The sequence below is a fragment of the Myotis lucifugus genome, unplaced genomic scaffold (assembly GCF_000147115.1).
Source record: "Myotis lucifugus unplaced genomic scaffold, Myoluc2.0 scaffold_141, whole genome shotgun sequence".
In the NCBI taxonomy this organism is placed as follows: Eukaryota; Metazoa; Chordata; class Mammalia; order Chiroptera; family Vespertilionidae; genus Myotis; species Myotis lucifugus.
The window spans coordinates 2,466,255-2,485,166 of NW_005871189.1; the positions used below are offsets into that span (position 1 = coordinate 2,466,255).

The 18,912-nt window shown below is 45.0% G+C and overlaps 1 protein-coding gene across 1 annotated transcript; it reads right to left on the minus strand.

The window, feature by feature from the left end:
• Positions 1-1,568: 1,568 nt before the first annotated feature.
• On the minus strand, positions 1,569-18,663 carry TCAF2 (TRPM8 channel associated factor 2). Its single transcript, XM_006094753.3, is given in 9 exon segments — positions 1,569-2,339; positions 4,524-4,861; positions 5,611-5,850; positions 6,229-6,442; positions 11,142-11,239; positions 11,499-12,490; positions 15,217-15,250; positions 15,253-15,839; positions 18,427-18,663. Coding segments are annotated over 8 exon segments (2,745 nt in total). The 5' UTR covers positions 15,827-15,839; positions 18,427-18,663; the 3' UTR covers positions 1,569-2,084.
• Positions 18,664-18,912: the final 249 nt, after the last annotated feature.

Sequence of the window (18,912 nt, forward strand, 5' to 3'; positions counted from 1 at the left end):
TGAGATAGAAGAAAGTGGAGGAAAAATTAAAGTTATATGGAAACTTCCTTCTAGATTAATGGAAAAATTTCTTTTGAATTTCAGTAATTATCATAGGACTCTATTGGGTATTTAGTTGGGATAGTAGTTGGGAATCCTTAATCAGTCTTGTATACCTTTATTGAGTACACAAATACCTATGGAAAACTTTTGATGTGCCAGGCACTTTGATATGTATTGGAAATAAAGTCCTGAGAAATGCAGGCTCAGCCCTGCCTTCATGAAATGCACAGCCTAGTGAGGGAAAAGAACATTAAACAAGCATTAATTTCAAATGTGATGAGAATTATTAAATAAAGCATGATGGGAGGCATGACTTCAGGTAAACAGTAAGCATAGGTCATTAAATTGAGACTTTAAAAGAGGAGACACCCAGCCATTGGTCATTCTGATCAGATTCCTGTCTTTCCAAAGCTGGAAAAAACCCCAAATTCTTTGTTTATGACAGTTTTTTCCCTCTTTATCCAAAGGTTTCTTTAAAATCAAGACTGTGTCCTGGCTGGGTAGCTCAATTGGTTAGAGGCGTGGTCAGCAAACTGCGGCTCGCGAGCCACATGTGGCTCTTTGGCCCCTTGAGTATGGCTCTCCCACAAAATACCACATGCGGGTGCGCGTACAGTGCGATTGAAACTTTGTGGCCCATGCGCAGAAGTCGGTTTTCAGCCTGGGCGAGTCTATTTTAAAGAAGTACTGTTGATATTTGGCTCTGTTCACTAATGAGTTTGCCGACCACTGGGTTAGAGCATCCACCCAAGGTTGTGGGTTAGATCCTGGTCAGGGCACATACAAGAATCAATCAATGAGTGCATAAATAAGTGGAACAACAAATCAATGTTTTTTCTTTCTCTCTGAAAATCAATCAATGAATAAAAATGAAAAAGATAACAAGAGTAAATGGTTTCAGAATCATGGAATTCCAGAGGTGGAGGCCGTGGTGACCATCTGCTATCTTATCTTTACCATCAGTGGAAAACTGGCTTGTGTTCTCACTGTCATGACTCATGTGGAGCCCACTGACTGTGAGGAAAGCGATGTGAAACCAGCAGGGTTGCCCCAGGGTAAATCCTCTGTGAGCAAAGACAGGGGTCACCTCACTTTAATCACAAACTTACGAGGACTTGAGGAAGGTGGAATATGTTTCAGTTGAGCTTTTCTGATGACAGGTTTAGATTATAGTCAAGAATCCTTCCAGAGGCAGGAGAAAGGATAAAGGATAGGCTAGGACCTCGACAATGCAGTAGGAGTGACACTGATATTCATTACAATCTCTTACACGAGGACTGAATGCCAACCTCAGGGTGGTCAACTCAGAAGTGAGATTCCGTTTTCAGGTTGTCCACACAAAACTGGGACCTGGAGAAAGCTTAAGGATACCCTTACACATGGGTACATGTTATGGTGCAAACACATTCACCATTATCAAGTAATACATTTTTATCCCCATGTCATGGGTACCTGAGTCATTAGGAGGGCTTTAAGTTTAGATGTATATTGAATATGCTCTGGGGTCAAACATTAAAAGGTAAACATTTATGAAATCACTACTTTTATTTTGAAACAAGAAAAAAAAAAGAATACAGAAGCACAGAGAGGTTAAATGGTTTTCCATAGAGCCAAAGGCTCTCTCCACTATACCACCCTGTCTCTCCTGCTATTAGAAAAGTTCTCAAAGCACAAGAAATTAAGATCTTTGTTCAGGCAGTAGTGAGGGAGTGATATCAGATTATTATGGTAATCCATGGTCTTTAGAAATATTGGTCAAAAATAGAAACAAAGAGCCTGCAGGACCTTAAGATGCCAAGACGAAAATTCTTCCACTGGAGGACTAGGATGGTGAAGCACAACTCCTGGGGAGAGTGACAGTATAAGCAGAGAAACAATACAGAGAAGTACCAAAGTATTTTCCTGAGAAAGTTGTCTTCATTTTGTCTTTGGACCTTCACTGCCTTTCTGAAGACAGGGAAGTAAGTAGGATTCAGGCTCAAGGTACATGGGTGGTGGAGCTGGCCAGTGACCATTCCTGTCCCCAAGTGACTCTGTACATTTTACTCCTCAGTATGGATGTGAACCCGCAGGGGGTTTTCTTCCCACCAAGGCAGACAAGCCAGGCTCTCAGCCACTTCCTTCTGGATGGGCCAGCCCCAAGCCTTAAAGAATGGAGCCAGATTCTTCCGCACTTTTTCAGAGAACTTCCTCACCCACAGATTCATTTTGCCAGTGTTGTCTTTGGGGATGCTGGGTAGGGTCTGGTACTCAGCAAAAAGTTGGGTGAATGGCTCCCATCCAAAGACCTCCTGGAGCTGAGAAGAGAAAGAAGGGGCAGGATGAGACATCAAGTTTCCAAAAGTAACGGCAACATGCTTGTTCATAAGAATATGTCCTTTACGGCCCTACCGGTGTGGCTCAGTGGTTGAACATCGACTTATGAACTAGATCACAGTCGATTCCTAGTCAGGGCACATGCCCGGGTTGTGGGCTTGATCTCCATCAGGAGGTGTGCAGGAAGCAGCCGATCAATGATTGTCATCATGATTCTATCTCTCTCTCCCTCTCCCTTCCTCTCTGAAATCAATAAAAATATATTTTTAAAAAAGGATATGTCACTTATGGTAATTATTGCCTCTTAATCATCTATTAGCTTCACTCCTATTATCTGTTCCTGTCTCTCCACCTGACCTCTGCACATAAATACAATCCCATTGGCTCATTCCAACCTCCTATTATCCAGTAATTCCAGAATCTGGCCACAAACCTATACTCCCTGAATCCAGTAGGGGACATCATGAGAACCTAATATCTGACAAGGGGTATGTACTCAATAAATGACAGTTGTTGTTATTATTATTATTGTCTTTAATTAAAAAATTAGATCCCCAGATCCTAACTGTTTTCCTTGGCATCAGACAGGTTTGAGCCCTAGTGAGATGAGAAACCTTCATTTTGTACACATTTGGGATGATATAGGGAGAAGAGGTTAATAGAGCTGAATTTTGACAGGTGATCTGACAGGTAATAGACAAGATGTTCAAGCAAGTTGAGACTGCAGGAAGGAAACATGGGGAGGCACAGAAGCCTGGAACAGCGAGATATGCTCATAGCGGAAAGCAGCCTGGTATACTAAAGGGTAATTATGGAGGTGAGGATAAAGGGTCTTCTACACTTCCTCCTGTATGGAAAGCAGAACATTCGGAAAGTGTTAAATGTGGAATATTAAGATTGTTTTGGAAGGTGGGTGGTAGAGGTAGAAGCAAGATGCTGGAACAATTTAGGAGGCTTCTGGAGGCTTCTGGAATAGACAAGGAAGAATAATGAGGGCCTGAGTGGGAGGAGTGATGGTGAGCAGAAATCTCTCAGGTACAGAAAGCAGGTGTCTGCTTGTCTTGAGGCAGAGGCTCAGACTCCGAGATGATAAGTGTGCCCATAACTTTTGCAAAATGATATTCAGGGCTTCACGGTGAGTGGGTATGTGGGGAGGGCAGAATTAGGTTTTTAACTTCCAACTTCAATGGCAACCTCCTACCATTTAAGGCCTGTTTCCTTATAGACCCTTGGACTGGCTATATAAGAATACAGAATGGATGCAATGCAAAGTTATTTCATTGACATCCACTCTTTAGAAAATGAGTGAAAGAAGAAACAAAAAAGAGGAACTCATCATTAACTTCTGATTTTAAGTTCTGGGTCCATTCTTTAAATGTATGATATTGGATTGGCAGTTTAAACTCCTCAACTTAGCATGTGCCTCTGTGAAATGTGTCGCTGTCTATAGGGTTGAGGTGGACAGCATAGGAGATCTGATATGAAGAACAGCTTTGACAACTCCAAACTATTAAAATCCCAAGCAGGACTGGGGAAGGAGACAGGGACTTATGTTAATTTCATATAAAGCAGACCTGGTTCAGGGCTTCCTTCCACTTGGTTGGTTGGTTTGTTTATTTATTCATTCTTAAAGCATTTGGGTTCAAGTGGAATGATGTAAGTCTGAGAATCTCCTTAACAGCCTGATCTCCTATCATGCCTTCCTGCAGTTGTCCCATAGACAGACATGTCACTGTTACTATGAAGGGATATAACACTTGACCCATAAAACTAAGGTGAGGTAAAACAAAGCAAAGCAAACAATGAACATTTCTGGAGTACTTATTAGGTGACCAAGGTCAATACCAGTGAGTGGAAGAGATATGATTCAATCTCAAGAAAGCCTAACTCAACTTCTGCCCTTGGTCAAAATACCAATAGGCTGCATTTTTCTCTACTTACTTTTTCATAACACTTTTCATTTCCTCTTACTTATGATTGCAAAATTATAGGAGGCAAATGGGACAGGTATAACTATCTCCATGTAGAAATGTATAAGCTGAGAAGCACCACCATATGTCCCAATCTCTCATGTCCAGGGGAGGTGGTGGGCCTGGGCTGGTGAAGAATGTTACATGACAGAGGGGTCTTATACCCCCCCCCCTCACTGAATCTTGGCTCAGTACCTGTAGATATGTTTCCAGAGCTGTCCACACATTCCAGTTACACAGGGGGGCTCCCTTGCCCAGGTGCTCTTTGATCCTCTTCTCTCGTTCTGGAGGGCTCAGAGCAGGGTGGGCCTGAGCCCTGGGAATGCCCAGGACTGTCTCATGCACATAGACTGACCAGAGGTTGCAAGTGGCCTCAGTGGTGTGCGGGGGGAACTCCCACCCATGCCGCTGCTGGTTGTGGCCCAGCTCATGGATGGCTCCCCACAGACCTCTGCTTCTCATGTTGGTCTCATTGATGAGCTCCTGCACTGATTCCAGGTGGCACATGATGGGGTACCCTGAATGCATCCAGCCTGGGAACCAAAAAGAAAGAGAGGAGGCATGAGGTGGGGTACCCAAACCCATCTCCCTTCATTCCTCTCTATTCCAGAATCTCTGTGCTCATTGGAAAGTAAATGGCTTTCCTATATACTTCACACAGACATTCTTGGTATAATTCATTTCTTCATTTTTGTGTGTTTCCTCTGGGTGCAAGGCTGTGACATTATGTCCTGTGTCTGAATTTGAGATCCTCAAGGCTAGAACAGCATCATCTCTTCACCTATGCAAACCACTGCTGTTTAGATGTATACTCTTTAACAGACAGAATCTTGTCCTTTTTAAAAGATCACACTGAAATTCCAGAGGAATTTTTTCCACTTGATACCAGACTTCCTTATTTTTTCTTTAGATTCCCTCTTTTCTCTAAACCACTCAATACTTAATATAAACCTCTTTTCTCCCTGTTTTCATTGCCACTCTGACTTATGCTGGAAGGAAATGTTTCTATTTTAGCCTCTCCTTGAAACAACCCTCAGTGTCATCTGTGAACTCCTAGAACCATTTTTCCTGAGATTGTTCTACCCATCCTGTGAAATCTCACCTTGTAGATGTAAATGATTTACCTTCTCACATGTAACATCTTTGCATCCCATCAAGGTCCACGTCTTTTATGGCTTTTTACTTTTATTGGTAAAATTATGCCTTTCCCATATTGGACATTTAAAAAGGCAAAATGATAAATGGTGTCCACTGACTAGGAGTCCTTCCCTGGAACACCCACCAGCTGAGATTTGTACGTCAGCAACAATCCTCTCCGGACGGTGGAACGGGAAAGGCTGAGCTGCCAATCTGGCTATAGCCTGCATCATCTCATCCCAGAGGCGGAGCACAGGCTCAGGGTCCTCCAGGGTCCGGAGGTTTTCAGTTGGCACCGTCAAGATGATGTTGTCTGTTGCCAGCTCTCCCCAGGGAGCCAGGCTCTCCTGAATACAGCTCTTCCACTCCTCCTGGGATGTCTTACCTACGAATAAATATCATGGATCTCTCAACCACTTCCCCAACTTCCCTTGAGCTGAAAAACATAACTTGAACTCTAGGAAGAGGACACTGAAATAATGAATTATCATCATGTGGGTCTCCTATGAAGGGAAGGATAGGCCTCCAGATCCTTCCTTTAGTTCTATGAAGGGAAGGACAGGCCTCCAGCTCCTTCCTTTGGTTCTACCCTGAAGTCTCCATAGGTACAGGGTGTTCAATTTCTCCTGCCTCCACTTCAACCTTGAACAGTTCTTCCTCCTTCTGTCCACCCATCCCTCTCCCTCTCCTCCTTAGCAACCAGCCCCTAAACTACTACAGCATCCTTAGTGCTCCCTCTTCCCTCAATGTTCAGTTCACTTACCCAGCTTGTAATATGGGGCAGGCACAGCACTCTTAATAGTGATGGACATGGGTCCCAGTTTACTGCCTTTGGGCACAATGACATAGAAAAGGCCACCCCAGAGGCAAGAGACTGACTGTTTGGTCTTGTTCATACACCATCGGTGAGACACTATAGGGGCTCGAGACAACTTGCTGGCTTTGTTCAAGTCATCGGTGTGGCAGCCAATCTGTACCTGCGGTGTTGTGTACATGAAGGATATTAGAAAAACTTCAAAAGCTCCAATATGGTGGCAGAGTAGGTGGAAGTTACACTCACCTCCTCCCAGGACCAAATCAAAATTACAACTAAATACAGAACAATCAACCTGAATGATGAACTAAAGACTACCTGAACAGAAGTCTTATAAATAAGGATTTGCAGAATCCACATGGAGACTGGTAGGAAGGGCAGAGAGGTGAAAGGGCTGGTCTTGCAGCCATGTGCAGCAGTTGAGAATACCAAAGGATATCTCAGCTGCAAAGGTACCCCCTGAAGAACGTGGGTATCAACTCAACTCTGAGCTCCCAAGCCCAGAGTACCAGTGCTGGGAAGAGGAGCCCACCTAACAGCTGACTGTAAAAATCAGAGTTTAAAAACAGAGAATCTTAAAAGCAGTGAGAGAAAGATAGTTACCTACAAGAGAGCTCCCATAAGCTGTCAGTTATTTCTCAACAGAAACATTTCCAGCCAGAGGGATTGGCATGAAATATTCAGTGATGAAAAGCAAGGAACTAGCCCTGGCCTGTGTCACTCACTTAATTGAGAGTTGTTTCATGCAGCAAAATATCAAACTATATTATAGGCCATAGTAATCATAGTATGGTACTGGCATAAAACATGCACATAGATCAATGGGACAGATTAGAAAGCTCAGAAATAAACCCATACCATGCACAACAAAAGAGGCAAAAACATACAATGGGGTAAAGCCAGTTGATTTAATAAATGGTGTTGGGAAAATTGGACAGGTACATGCAAAAATATGAAACCAGACTACCTCCTAACACCATATATAAAAATAAACTCAAAATAGATTAAACCTTAAATATGAGACTCGAAACCATAAAAACCTTAGGAAAAAACATACTGAAGGCCAAAACCGGTTTGGCTCAGTGGATAGAGCGTCGGCCTGCGGACTCAAGGGTCCTACAATGGGGTAAAGCCAGTTGATTTAATAAATGGTGTTGGGAAAATTGGACAGGTACATGCAAAAATATGAAACCAGACTACCTCCTAACACCATATATAAAAATAAACTAAAAATAGATTAAAGCTTAAATATGAGAATAAAATATATTTTAAAAAAAACATACTGAAGTATCAGATATTTCTCGTAGCAATATTTCTTCTGCTATATCTCCTCGGGCAAGGGAAACAAAAGAAAAAATAAACAAATGGGACTACATCAAATGAAAAAGCTTTTGCACAACAAAGGAAACCATCAACAAAACAAAAAGACAACCTACTGAATGGGAGAAGATATTGGCCAATGATATATCTGATAAGGGCTTAATATAAAAAAGTTATAAAGAACTCATACAACTCAACAGCAAAAACAAATAATCCAATTAAAAAATGGGCAAAGGACCTGAATAGACACTTATCCAAAGAGGACATACAGACGACCAAAAGATATGAAGAGATGCTTAATGTCACCAATTATCAAAGAAATGCAAATTAAAACCACAGTGAGATATCAACTCACATCTGTCAGAATGGCTATCATCAATATATCAAGAAACAACAGGTGTTGGTGAGGATGTGGACTGTTGGTGGGAGTTCAGACTGGTGCAGCCATTGTGGAAAACAGTATGGAGTTTCCTTAAAAAATTAAACATGGAACTGCCTTATGACCCAGTTGCTGGGGTCCAATCCCAGCGGGTCCAGGGGCCCCCAAAGGTGTGGACGGAGTCGGCGAAGAAGGAATGACACAAAGACAGCCTTCAGTTGATCAGCAGCCTAGTCAGGACCTCTAGCCAGGATCTCCAGCCAAAGTTCTGGTCGGAGTTCTGGTTAGGAACTGACGAGGATCTGATGTTTATTGTCTTGTTACATCCATATTTATACCAGCCGATTTTAATCCTGTCAATTTCTATTACAAAGGTTAGGGCGTTTCTTATCTCCATTCCAGGGAGTAAAGATTATGTAGCTTAACTACCCGCCTGGCACTTAATTAAGGGGTTGTATCCCCTCCCTAACCTCAGGGAAAAATCCCCACCTGGGGAAACAACCTTTCTCGGAGAGGTGACCTTGGTTAAAACACATGGCGCTAAAGAGAGCAAACATATTAAGAACAATATGCTATATATGCCAGGTCCCTTGAAACATATGCTGTGCAGATGTTTCTTTCCTGCAGCGACTGTGTCAAGCAGCAAGGATGGACCGGCTCCCGGCACCCAGTGATTTCACTATTTCACTTCATAGATATATATATATATATATATATATATATATATATATATATATATATACACTAATAAAAGAGAAACATGGTAATTAGCGTACGACTGCTACCCTTCCCATTGGCTAATCCGAGATATGCAAATTAACTGTCAGCCAAGATGGCGGCCGGCAGCCAGGCAGCTGATGCGAACAGGGAGGCTTGCTTCCTTCAGTGACAGAGGACTCCAACGTTCCCCGCCTGCCTTGCCCGCCTCTGAGCTTCAGTTTGAAACATAGTAACATTTATAGAAGATAAACAAAACCCCAGAAACCTCCTGTCAGTCAGCCTGGATCTCAGAGCTGGAGTCGCAACATTGTTTCGAATATAGAAAACAAAGGCCAGAAACCTGCTTTCAGCCGAGCCTCAGAGAGAAAGCCGGCTCTCAGCTCCAGTGACAGCCATAGAAGGTAAATAAATGCCAGAATAAAAAAAAAAAGAAAAAAAGGAGAGGTTTGGAGCTTCAGTTGCCCGCCAGCCTGAAAACGGCCCTCAGCCCCTCACCCAGACTGGCCAGGCACCCCAGTGGGGACCCCCACCCTGAAGCAACAAGATGGCGGCTAATTTGCATACTGAAGGCAGGCGGCAGCAGGCAAGGCTGTCTGCGGTCTGGGACCCGGATCTGTGACTCTGCCGGGCGGGATCAGCGGAGCCGCGAGGCCTCCTGGCACCGGGATCAGCGTGACAGGGGGCAGCGCCCAAACCCCCTGATTGCCCTGCGGCTCTGTGTGTGACAGGGTGCGGTGCCCCAACCCCTCCCCCCCCCACAGGCCCTGCTCTGTGTGTGACAGGGGGCGGCACCCCAACTCCCCAATCGGCCCTGCTCTGAGCCCGACCAGGGGCTGCACCTAGGGATTGGGCCTGCCCTCTACCACCCAGGAGCAGGCCTAAGCCAGCAGGTCGTTATCTCCTGAGGGGTCCCAGACTGCGAGAGGGCACAGGCCGGGCTGAGGGACCCCCTCTCCCCCCCGAGTGCACAAATTTTTGTGCACCGGGCCTCTAGTATATATATATAAACTCAAAGCACTAAATCAAAAAAATATATGATCCTTATGTTCATTGCAGCATTATTTACAGTTGCTGAGATATGAAAGCAACCCAAATGCCCATCAATAGAAGAGTGGATAAAAAAGCTGTGGTACAAATATGCAATGGAACATTACTCAGCCATAAAAAAAAAAACTTACCATTTGTGATAGCATGGATGGACCTAATAGATATTATGCTAAGTGAAATGAGTTAGCCAGAGTAAGACAAATACCATTTGATTTCACTTATGTGTGGAATCTAAAGAACAAAATAATGAACAAACAAAATTGAAACAGACTCATAGATACAGAGAAAAGATTGATGGTTGCCAGAGGGGATAGGGTTTGGGGGACTGGATGAAATAGCTGAAGGGATTGAGAAGTACAGATCGGTAGTTATAAAGTAGTCACGGGGATGTCAAGTACAACATAGGGAATATAGTCAATAATATTGTAACAACTATGTATGGTGCCAGATGGGTATTGGAATTATTGAGGGGAATACTATGTATAAAGTATATGATTGTCTAACTACTATGCTACACACATGAAACTAATATAAAATAATATTGTATTGTAAATCATAATAAAAAAAATTAGACAAACTCCACCTTCCCTTTTCTCTGAGCTATGCATGGAAACCTATGATATTTTAGCACTTCAAAAGTAACATGAACTGAAGCACGAAGAGTCACTTTTCTAGGGATTAGAACAACTCCTGAGGCTGATTATGACTAGGTCCCACATGCCTTCGCATCAGGAAGAACCTCTTCTACTGGATCCTAAACCAGTGTGTTGAGTTTGATGCTGAGGATGAGCCTGTGGGGTCCTGTATACAGACAGGAGGTGTGACCACAGGCAGCAGGATCTGGCCTGAGGGGGAGACCTGAGTCTCTCTCCTTTGTCAGGCTTGCCTCTCTCCCCCTCCCCGCTCCCCCCTCCCCTCCAGGTCTGAAGGACTGAGTACTTCTCTGTTAGGAGTCCTGGACTTGCTTTTCTTAGGTTTAATGTGAGTTCTAGAAAGGAGCCTGATACAAAAGAGACCCTAGCTGTAGAAGGAAGTGACTTTCAGAATTGAGGCAGGAGGAATTTAAATTCTGAGTGTAGTGAGTGACCAGATTAAATATACCCTTCAGGTGTCAAGGTAAAGAGGTAAAACCCAGAAAGGCAGTGTGCTCTCCACATTCCTGTTGGGAGGCAAACATCACCATGTGTGGAAATTGTGGCTTAGGTCTGAGTGCTGGATCTGATGTTAGCACTCTGGCATCATCACTCACTGCCTTAGGCACCCTGAAATTTAGCTGCATCCCCTGGGAAACCTGTAAAATGAGCTACCCGTGTTCCTGGTAGCATTGCCATGAGCTGGATGAGAATGAAGCAGCCCTGAGGTTTGGGGATGTGGGCAGTGGATGTTCTGGCCTTACCTTCAGGCCGGTATCGGCCACAGCTTCAGACAGTGAGACTTCTGCATTTTGTCCATTTAGGACGTAGAGTCCAGTACTCACCCAGCACTCACCGTTGCCTGAGAAAAGCCATAGGAAAGGCTGAGTTCTCCCCACTGGAGCATCACAGCCCCTTCCACAGGTGCAGGCCCTTTCCTGCATACCTCACTTAACTCATCCATGCTTCTTGCTCTCATCCCTTCTAAACTCTAAGACCCCAACCCCTCTTCCTGAAAGTAGTTGGTAGAGAATAGAGCTGCCTGCCTGGGCTTCAGCATCTGCTAACCCAACCTTTCCCAGGTCCTGCAAAGCTCCCAGAACTCTCCTCTAGCTCCATACCTGGGTTGTTTCCATCGATGTCCACAGCAATGGAGTGTACTGAGGGGTCCAGGCTGCAGTGGCAGGTACTGGTTCCCCAACCCTGCATCAGTTTGGAACAGTCAGTCCCAGAATGTACCAGCTCAGTGGCTAGGCAGAGCACTGTAGCCTCAAGGGAATCACTGGCCACTGGGTTTTTCCGGCTCACAGCTGGGAGGCCGGACAACTGCAGCATCTTCCTTATAAGTCGGTGCATGGACATGTACGCAGGGACCCCCTCAGCAGGGATCTGCAGGAAGGCAGCCCCATCACCTCGCAGTTTTGCCAGCCAGCTCTTTTCCAAGTTCCTATTCCCCTGGTTCAGGACAGCCTGGAATTCCGATAGGGCCTTGCGGAAGTGGTAGCTCCGCATCTGGGGGTTGGGGACGGGGAAACACCCTGGGTTGAGAGACTGAGGTAGGATGCTAAAGCCAAAGCAGTTGAGGATGACGTTACCAGGGAAACCAGCCAACGTGGAGTGGCCCGGGTTCTGGGAGGCCCACCACCAGGCCTGGCCCCCGATCAGCAAACCCCCTCCCTCAGCCACAAACTCCTGTAGCTGCTTAGCCTGACTGTCACTGTAAGCCTTACAGCAGTAGACAGCCAAGCCACTTGTCAGATGGGGCTTCAGACTGCATTCCAGGCCATGCTCCGACAGTAGGGCACACAGGTTTTCTAGACTTGTGTTCACCCCAACTTTGCCTGTCTGGCCTCTGGACAGCCAGCGTACAGCATTGAGCAAAAAGGGCCTCATCTTGGGAGCACAGAGCATTCCCTCATGGGCAGCTAGGACCACCCGGCCCTGGCCATAGCGGGCAGCGGCCAGGAAGCAGCCAAGTGAGGCATCTAACCCCAGCGGGAAGGCCAGGGCCCCGTGCACCAGCAGCTGTGAGGGGAGTCCTCCTGTGTTGATGTCCAGCTCTGAGATCCCTTCCAGGAGCTGGTCCTGGTCCTGCCTGAGGTCCTCCCCACACCTGGAAAGTGACAAAGGGGTCACAGTCAGTCAATGAACCATTGAAATGAGTTCACTACATAGAGAAATCAATGTGTGGGTACAAAGTTTACAAAGTTCATGCCAAGCTCCTTATTCTTACTGATAACATTTAGGATTTTAGTATGTAACCACTTATTTTTTTTCACATCTAAGGCATATTTTTTCACCTCTTAACAATCGATGGCATATCATTATTTAATTGGCATATTTTGTTCTATCTCAGTGACTCATAAAATAATGGTGCCTCTTATAATCCATGTTGTCCTAGATTTGATGAAATACTGAAGAGTAAGGTAGTGACCTTATTTGCACATCTTAAAATCTACATTCTCCAAATGAACTCTTCCCATGTCAGTCAACTGAATGTGGACTAGTCTGGCTTGAATTTCCTATATTTTCAAATTTGAAAATATGAATGAATTAAACTAAAAGAGATATTCTATTACTCCTGAGAAAGTAATCCTACTTACACATATCTCAGAGCTAATTTTCTGCAAAGGCGGGCTGTAAAAAAACATAAAATTACCCTCACCTTGTGCTAGTTCTGATCTAGGAACACATTACAAGTATATTGTTTAACATTATACTTGAAGACTTATACAAATGCACAGTCTTTTTTTTTTAAATTCTCACTTAAATGTGATAATGTACTTACTACTTTTTATTGAGAAATGTTCAAAATGTAATGAATTCAGAAGAGGTTTTATATTCCAGGATTTTTCTTTTTTTAAAAAACACACACAATTTGTAGATACTCTAAATGCCAAACAACAGGAAACTGATTAAATAAGTTATGGTTAACCCTAGACAGCATACCATGTAGTAATTAAGATAATAATTAGATAGTGGAAAATGCTTAGGGAGAAAATTTTTTAATCAGATTAAAAGATACTGTGTACTAAATAAGCCAATTTGCAAAACAAACAAACAAAACACCAAACACAAAACAGAGCAAAAACAAAAAACAAAACCAGATACAGAAACAAGATTTAAAGCACATTTATCAACATGTCTTCAGTAATCATCTTGACTACTGGGATTATAGGTGATTTGAACTATCTTTATAAAATTTTGTCTCATAATAAAAATATTTAAATCAAATGTTTAAAAAATAGTTTATTCATTTGAGTAGCACAACATTATTGAAAAAAGTAGCTCTTGTACAGTTTCTCCTTAATTTCTTCTCAGCATGAAAATGAGGACTGTATCTTAGTTTTGGCATCTGACTTTCAAACTAACATGGCAAATGTCATACAAGTTCAGGCATCAGTTTTTGTTTATTTTTAATAAAAATATGTTTTTATTGATTTGAGAGAGAGAGGAAGGGAGAGAGAGAGAGAAACACTGATGTGAGAGAGACATTGATTGGCTTCCTCCTGTACACACCCCGACTGGGACCGAACCTGCAACCTGGACAAGTTCCCTAACTGGGAATCAAACAGTGACCTTTCTGTGCATAGGACAATGCTCAACCAAGAGCTATAGTTTTACCTGTAGCTTTCTCTACTTATACAGATTCTAGACTTATTTTGGAAAGTAATGCCATTGAGCTATAAGACTTAGCTTGTATGATGCTTCTATGTCTCTGGATCTATTTTAGTTCATCAGTTTATATTGTTCATTATATTCCACACTAGAGGCCCAGTGCATGAATTTGTGCATGGGTGGGGTCCGGCCAGCCCTGCCCCAGTGGGGGCCCATCAGGGCCAGGCCAGCCAGGGGGAGGGGACAGTGGGAAGTTGGCCAGCCAGCCACCCCCATTGGGGTTGGGAGGGTGATCGAGGCCGGGGCCAGCTGCCCCCCACCCCTGTCCCCGCAGTGCATGTCATAGCGACGGGTCATTCCGGTTGCTTAGGGTTTTATATATAGATATAGATATAGATATAGATATAGATATAGATATAGATATAGATATACAGATATATAGATATTTAGATATAGATATGAGTGAGATCATGTGATATTTCCAACCTCAGGGGGAAGGAGTGGGGGGAGTTGGGGGGAAGAGATCAACCAAAGGACTTGTATGCATGCATATAAGCATAACCCATGGACACAGTCAGTGGGGGGAGAGGGTGAGGGCATGTGCCGGGGTGTGGGTGGTGTGTGTGTGGGGGGGGGACAAGTGGGAAGAGGTCAATGGGGGAAAATGAATTCATATGTAATACTTTAAACAATAAATAATTTTAAAAAGACACTATCTTCTTCCATTATATCTTATTAAGAAATGTATTGCCAATAAAATTTTAGTATTTGTTTTTAAAAGACTTAGCTTGTAGACTTGGCTTCCATTCTTAACTGTTATCCCAGAATCTTCTGAAAAGCACCTCCTAAAATTTCACCTAATGATAGAAAACCTTCAATATGGAGAGCCATCATTAATGAAATTGCTAACCTGAGGGTTCACACTCATGTGCTTATAAAAATGTCTAACTGCTACCATCCAGCTGAGTGGGTGACTGATGGGCCCTGGTTCTGGTGGGCAGGGTAGGATCCTGCTTCCTTCCTTGACCCAACAGCTTGCTGACCCTGTGAAAATTACTTCCCCTCTCAAAGTTGCCATTTGCTCATTGGTTTCTGGGCTTATTAAATAGTGATCATGATCTTTAGGGAATAATGGAGACACTGTGGCAAAGGGAATGGAAAGTTAATCCTCATTTCAATAAGGTCATTGGGAAAGACTCCCTGAAGGGACATATTACTCACCTGACCTCGAGCGGGATCTTGGGCACCTTCTTAGGCCTCTCTCCCCATAGGTGTCGGTGAAGTACACTCCAGCCACACTGGTCACCAGGTTCCCAGGGAACCTGGATAGCACCTTGTCACAACCGTGCTGACTGGCCCAGTACCAGGCCTGGCCCCCAATGAGCAAGCCCCCACCACGTTTCACAAACTGGACCAGCTCTGTAGTCAGGGTTTCATTGTAGGCATTGATGCAGTAAACCCCTGAGAGGTCTCCCAGTTCTGGCTGAACCTGTGCCTCAATCCCAGAACCCCGCAGGATGGTAACTAGTGGTTTCAGGGAGGTGTGCACTCCCACGGGAGCCCCAGGAGAGGGACGGAGCCAGTTCACTGCATTGAGAAGAAATGGAGCTAAGCCAGCATCCAGCAGGTAGCCCTCATGGGACACCACCACCAGGCGGCCTCGGCCATAGGAGGACGCAGCAATGAGGACCTGGCCCTTCTTATTCACCAACACTGGGAAGGCAGCCTCTCCAATGAGAAGCAGTTCACACGGGATGGGACCTTCAGGGACATCCCAGCTCGTCACTCCATTTAGAAGGGCCTCGAAAGCCACCATGGGAGTTGTTGCCATGATCACTCAGCTGCTGCAGAGAAAAGCAAAGACAGTGTGATCAGAACAGGTGAAGCAGTGGGTGAACACAAGAAGGAATGAATACATTCGGATGAGAACCATTTCTTGGGTCCCCACTATGTGCCAGCACTGGTGGTGCAGCAAGGAACAAATCAGACAAGGTCCCCACTTTTCTGAACCTAGTATTTTATAAGGGGAAGGACCATAAATAGGTCAACCAACAGATCAATAAAATGCAGCAATTAATAAGTGTTATGATGAAAATAAAACATAGTGATGTGTCGAATGACTGGAAAAGTGCTTTAGACTCGGTGACAGGAAGGCATTTATGAGAAAGTGACATTGAAGCTGAAACCCGACATGTTAGTTGAGACCTGACAGGGTGCTGCCGGAGAAGAGCATTCCCACAAAGAGAAGTGACAGGGAGGCCGCAGAGAAACGGGCAGGGAGGAGCAGGACCTGAGTGGAGTGGGGAGGGGCTGATCCTGTGGGGCCTGGTAGATCAATGCAACTGGTGACTTAGTATTTCATTTCCCTGGACAAAAAGGTTTGTTGACGGTTGAGAAACTGCATTTGTTCTGATAGCTTCTTTGACTAAACGAGTTAGAAATGCCTCCCAATTTATCCTGTCTAACTAGGGAGTTCACTTCCATTTGGGTAGCATTCTGTAATTTCTGGAGCTCTTTTAAAATTCGCTGCTCCTAAAAGTAGTGACATTAGCCCCCTCAGAGCAGGTCCTCTTGAATAAATTAATTGTCTCAGTTTCCCCATTTGTAGAAAAAAATCATACATCTCTTAGAGGATTGTTTTTGAAGATTAAGAGAATGCATGTAAAAACGCCTTTTCCTGAGCTGGGTCCACAGTGGGCACTGAGAAAATGTTTCTGTCCCTTTGCTTCCCTTTGGATCTTCCCCAAGTGACAAGGATCCTGTAGTAGATGCTTAGGTGCTGGTGCCATGTCCCCTCCGCCCACTTCTAATTTCAGTGGATGCTTGAGATGCATCCTAGAGTCCTCAAAGGGTCCTCGGAGGAACTGAGTTCTGGCTGCCCACAGTGGAAAACAGCTCAGTGACATGCCTCATCCTTCACTCCCTTTCCCACCTTCCTTGTCTCCTCCTCCCTATGTCCTCACTCTGGGTTCTGAGCTCACTTCCCAAATAAACTACCTGTACACCAGTTCTTCTGCCAAGCTTTGCTCTGGGGAAGCATCTAAACTAAGACAGATACCAAAGCTCTCTGCTGCATTTGCCGCCTTCCTCCCTTCTGTTTCCATCTCATTCCTTCATTTCATTCCCTTTAGTTTACATTCATATATATCTAGACAGGACCAAGTTAGTTTCTTCCCAAGATGTATTCTTATCTACATCTTTCTCAAGCCATCCTACAGACATCTCTCCCTAATAAGAGCCCTCCACTTTCATCCACTGTCCATATGGCAAAAGTTGAGTGCCTCACTCTGGGTTTTCAGGTCTCCAGGGCCTGAACTTTCCATTTTTTCCTGCACTTCCCTTTCCTGCTATGTTGGTTCTCCACGAGATCTTTAGTTGGCTTGACTTGTACTTCCTATAAAATTCCAGGGTGGTTTTTTGTTGTTGTTGCTGTTAGTTCTCACCTAAGGATATTTTTTCCATTGATTTTTGGAGGGAGGGAGGGAGGGAGAGAGGGAAAGAGGGAGAAGGAGAGAGAGAGAGAGAGAAAGAGAGAGACCTCCTGCACATGCCCCTGCAACCGAGTTATGTGCCCTTGACTGGGAATCCAACCGAGTTATGTGCCCTTGACTGGGAATCCAACCCTTCTGTGTGTGGGCGGAGGCTCTAACCATTGAACACACAGACCAGGGCTTTTTTTTTTTTTTTTTTAATCTACCATCTCTTTCTCAGTATTGCTCTTAGGACAATAAATTCACAAAGACAGACATCTCCTGCCTGGAGTGTGTGGGTGCGTGATCCCAGCTTTTGGGTTCAGGAGTGGGAAAGGCAGGAAAGAGTTCTGGTACCTGAGGTCAATATCCTGTTCATTACCTCTGAGGTGACAAGTGAAGTCTTTCATTAATCTGGACAGCCCTCGTTTTACAGGAAAAACACACAAAACACAGGAGATGAGTAATATACACTTGGGACGCTGACCCCCAACTCTATAGACCGAAGTGCGCGCGCACATACACCCATCTTTGTCAAATTCTTGACTCACAAGTTCAAAGGGGCGAGAGAAAAGTGTTTTGAGACAAATAGTGAATACCATCCGACCGGCGAAACAAAACGAAATAAAAACCTGGCGGGAAGAAGAGACAGACACTCTGATAGAAGGAAAGTTCCGCGCATGCGCCTGCCACCCGGGGGTCGCAGTGTGTAGGGTGCTTGGGCACCCAGCCGGAGCTCGGATTGAAAACTCAGGCGCGAAGGAGGAGAGATAAACCAAAGAACTTATGTACTTATATGCGCAGCCCACGGACACGGGCAGTAGGGTAGTGAAAACCTGGAGTGGATGGGTAGGGGCAGAGAGGAGAAGGGGAAAAGGGAGGGGAATGGGAGATATCTGTAGTACTATCAACAATAAAAAATATATTTAAAAAAAGAAAAAGAAAAAGGAAGAAAACTCACGCTTAAGTCTTCCGGGTCGCGGCGCTGGCTCCGGTGCAGGGACTAATGCAGGCGGTCTTGGCTGGTGGCCAGTGGGGCGGGACTAGGTGAGACTGGCGGACACGCCCTGGAGCCAACCTCCCTCTGTCACTCCCCGGCCGCTGCACGTGGGGCGACCCAGCGGCAGGGGGGCGTCTGCAGAGTGAGCGGGGGTCCCTCCGGAAGATGGGGTCCCTCGGCCTGGCCTGCGGGAATCGACCGAAACGGGCTCTCCCACATCCCCTGAGTGGTCCCGGAGTGCGAGAGGGCACTCTGCAAAGTTGCAACGCAAGTGTGCAATAAACCAGATTTTGGGCCGACAGTGCCCCAGCAACAACTTAACGCACTGCAGGAGGTGGAATCGGGTGGCCCTGAGGAATCGGGCTCTGTTCACCCATGAAGTCACCACTGCTGGGCAGCTCCTCCGTTGAGGGTCTGCCCCCTGGTGGTCAGCACCTGCCATGCAAC